The 2904-nt window shown below is 58.4% G+C and overlaps 1 protein-coding gene across 1 annotated transcript; it reads left to right on the top strand.

Annotated features, from left to right (window-relative positions):
* Nucleotides 1-1587: 1587 nt before the first annotated feature.
* On the top strand, nucleotides 1588-2553 carry P884DRAFT_197758 (uncharacterized protein; the record flags this gene model as incomplete). The annotated part of the gene is made up of 1 exon (XM_069438090.1): nucleotides 1588-2553. One exon carries the CDS (start codon nucleotides 1588-1590, stop codon nucleotides 2551-2553), a length of 966 nt encoding a protein of 321 aa, XP_069298368.1.
* Nucleotides 2554-2904: the final 351 nt, after the last annotated feature.

Below are 2904 nucleotides of genomic sequence, written 5' to 3'. Positions count from 1 at the left end.
CTGCCACAGCAGGAAAGAAGCGCTCCACTCGCGTCGCCGAACCTTCCTCGGCCCGCTTTTCCCGTCCCATGGGAAGTCCCGTCTCCGCAAGCTCTCGAGTGCCCCGCCTTGCCCCCTTTGGCCACGCCGCAAGCCGGCGACATCGGCCAGGTTGCCCTGCCCTGCGTTCACGTTTGCCATAAAACGTCAAATATACAATCGTGCACCCATCTCTTGCCTGATATCTTAATTCAAACCTAGATCCGATTAATTAACCATTCTTGCTTTCTTTGTCCCGTTTTTTTCCTCTTTACTGCCTTTTGCACACTTCCAACCGCCTCGCTTTGATTTGAGGGCCGGGAGAGGCTGAGGCGCACTACTTCGTACGTTACTCCGTTACTCACTGCCTGGCGTAGTGGAATACATTACGGAGTACCTCCTACTCAAGTAGACTCCAAAATACATGTATAATATTTGTTGGGAAGAGAAGTCGATCTCGAACGTCTTTGCAAGTCCCACGTGGGCTGAGAGGTGGGGTAACTATCACTAAACCGTCTCAACTCACCGCTTGGCCTCTGCACCCCTTGCCTCCAACGAAATGGAGTCTGTGTTGACCGCTTGTTTAGAGGGAGCCTCTCAAGTCAGAGATCCGGACGAAACCGGGGAACAGCCATCGCGTTAGGAAAGCGTTTCTGCAGATTCCTGGGTTTCGTTCGCAAGTTCGGGTTCAAGGTGGTACGGATTACTACGTGTAGAGGAGCCCAAAGGGAATGTGCTCTTCTACTCGTCAACCCCACTCGAGCTAGGTCCATACCCAAGTTGATAATTAGCTCCCCGAGGAAACTACTACGTAAGAGACCTACCTTAGCCAAGGAGGGGAAGGCACGGCACGTAAGGTACCTTAGGAATGAGGTAGCTCAGGTTTTTAGTCCTTACTCCATTCCCCATCTTCGACCTTTTTTGTTTTTTTTTGTCAACGAATCCATGTGTGGGTGCGGCGGTTTTTATCTGCGGCCGGCCACACAGATTCAAGCCCTGAAGAGGATGAGGAGTCGTTACGGGGCCGTCTGCAGGAGTCCGGGATCATCTGCACGAGTCAAACAGACGGGACCTGCAGGTGAAAGCGTGGTTAGGCCCTCGCTTACCCCCTCCGACCCTGTGCTACGTGCGAATCGCAGGATGGCTTCGTGGACGCTAGTTCCCCCATTGGCGCATCTCGTCGGCTGGGCTGCAGCAGAATCGGTGACAAGCGTCTGGGTACACTAATTCGACCCCAACTCGTCTCCCACGATATCCACCCGGCTGTTGACTTCCGATCGGGCGGTTTACCAGGTAGCTGACCGCAACTCTGAAGTCTGGTCTGGAGCCGGGCGGGCCTTTCAGATGGGGTTACCGCCGATCTGGGTTCTTTTGAGATCTTTTTTTTTTCCTTGTTTCCCTTACACCGAGGTTGGAGGCTGCCGAGCCATAATATATTAGGGTTTCGCCTTCCCGCATGCTTCTCGATCGTCTGGTTTCCCTTCCGTTTTCTCGGCTGGCGTTCGAGAGAGTCTCGGCCGAGTCGTGGTCGGTTGTGATGCTCCCAGTTTCGAGCCCCGTCGGAAACCCATGGCTGCCATGCCCCATCACTTGAGTCATCTCGCAGCCATCGACCGCCCAGACTCACGGGTGAGCCTGGCGCGATCCGACACGACGTACCATAGCTTTCAGGACATCGACCTGCCCGAACCCGAGGCCCCATCTGGTCCAGCCCAGCAGCCGGCCGTTCGCCCGCCATCACCATCACCACCTCCATCACCGCCGGCGGCAGGAGGAGCAGTAGTAGTGTCACCATGCCGCGCAAACGAAGGGCAACCGCCCGCCGCCCCGGAAATGCGCCGGAAAGACTCGGGCTACGAGTCGATAGCCCCTCTGGACTCTCCGCCGCTACCCCTGTGCCCGGAGAGGACCTCTTCCCCGGTCTCCCTGTCCTCTTCCACACGCAGGCGACGCACAAGGCCGCCCCACCACCACCATCGGTCCTCGCGATCCGGCCCGGTGTCGCACTCGCACCGGCCCCGTAGCAGCCGCCACTCCGTCTCTTCCCCGTGCAGCTCCCGCTCCCTCTCTTCCCCTCCGCCGTCTCAGCAGCAGCAGCAGCAGCCGGTAACATACTTTTACTTCCCGGACTTCACCCCGTCCGACCCGACCCTGACCGAGCCGGCCGAGCAGCAGCCCGCCGTGGGCTCGACTTCAGCGGCCCTGCGGCAGTGCCAGTACGAGGATCCTGCGTATCCGCCGCAGCCACCGCAGACGACGCACTACTGGACCAGCGACCGGACGCGGCGGATCGAGTACGCGGCCATCGACGCGGCAAGCAAGGGCGTCCGCGGCTGGGTGATGCGCCACGTCGTGCCCGAGTGCTTCGTCCCGCCGAGCAAGCGTCTGATCGGGTTCGAGGATGACCGGGGCAGCGTGGTCCGCTACCGCCTCGAGCTCGAGGCGGACGAGGAGTCCGCCGACGCCGAGAAGTCCGAGTCGGCGAGGGCCAAAGGCTGGTGGAAGGGCTGGTGGTTCGGCTTCCGGCGCCGTTGAGCCTCTCACCGAAGACAAGAGGAACACGCGCGAACTGGGCGGGAGGTGTGATGGGAGGGGAATATCCCCTTGGCACTTTCTTTTTAATATCTCTTGGGTACTCGAGAGACTGGTTTTCTTCGCATTTTACACGGGCGGCGCAATGATTCTAACGGCAGCATTCGGCGGCATCCACGGAAGCATCCACGGCGGTATCTGAAAACAACACATCGGCACCATACACATACGTACCATGGCGCAGGCGTTTTATACCCTTGCTTTTGCAACTATATTTTTTGATGGCTTCTCTCCCCCGGAAAAGACTGGAATCTTCGGGTGTGAGAAAGGGGGAAAGATTGCGTTTCGACGCTT

Source organism: Thermothelomyces heterothallicus (genome assembly GCF_042370625.1).
Source record: "Thermothelomyces heterothallicus CBS 202.75 unplaced genomic scaffold P884_scaffold_8, whole genome shotgun sequence".
NCBI classification, from domain to species: Eukaryota; Fungi; Ascomycota; class Sordariomycetes; order Sordariales; family Chaetomiaceae; genus Thermothelomyces; species Thermothelomyces heterothallicus.
Note: the sequence above shows the minus strand (reverse complement) of the source record. Positions and strands in the feature narration are given on the sequence as shown.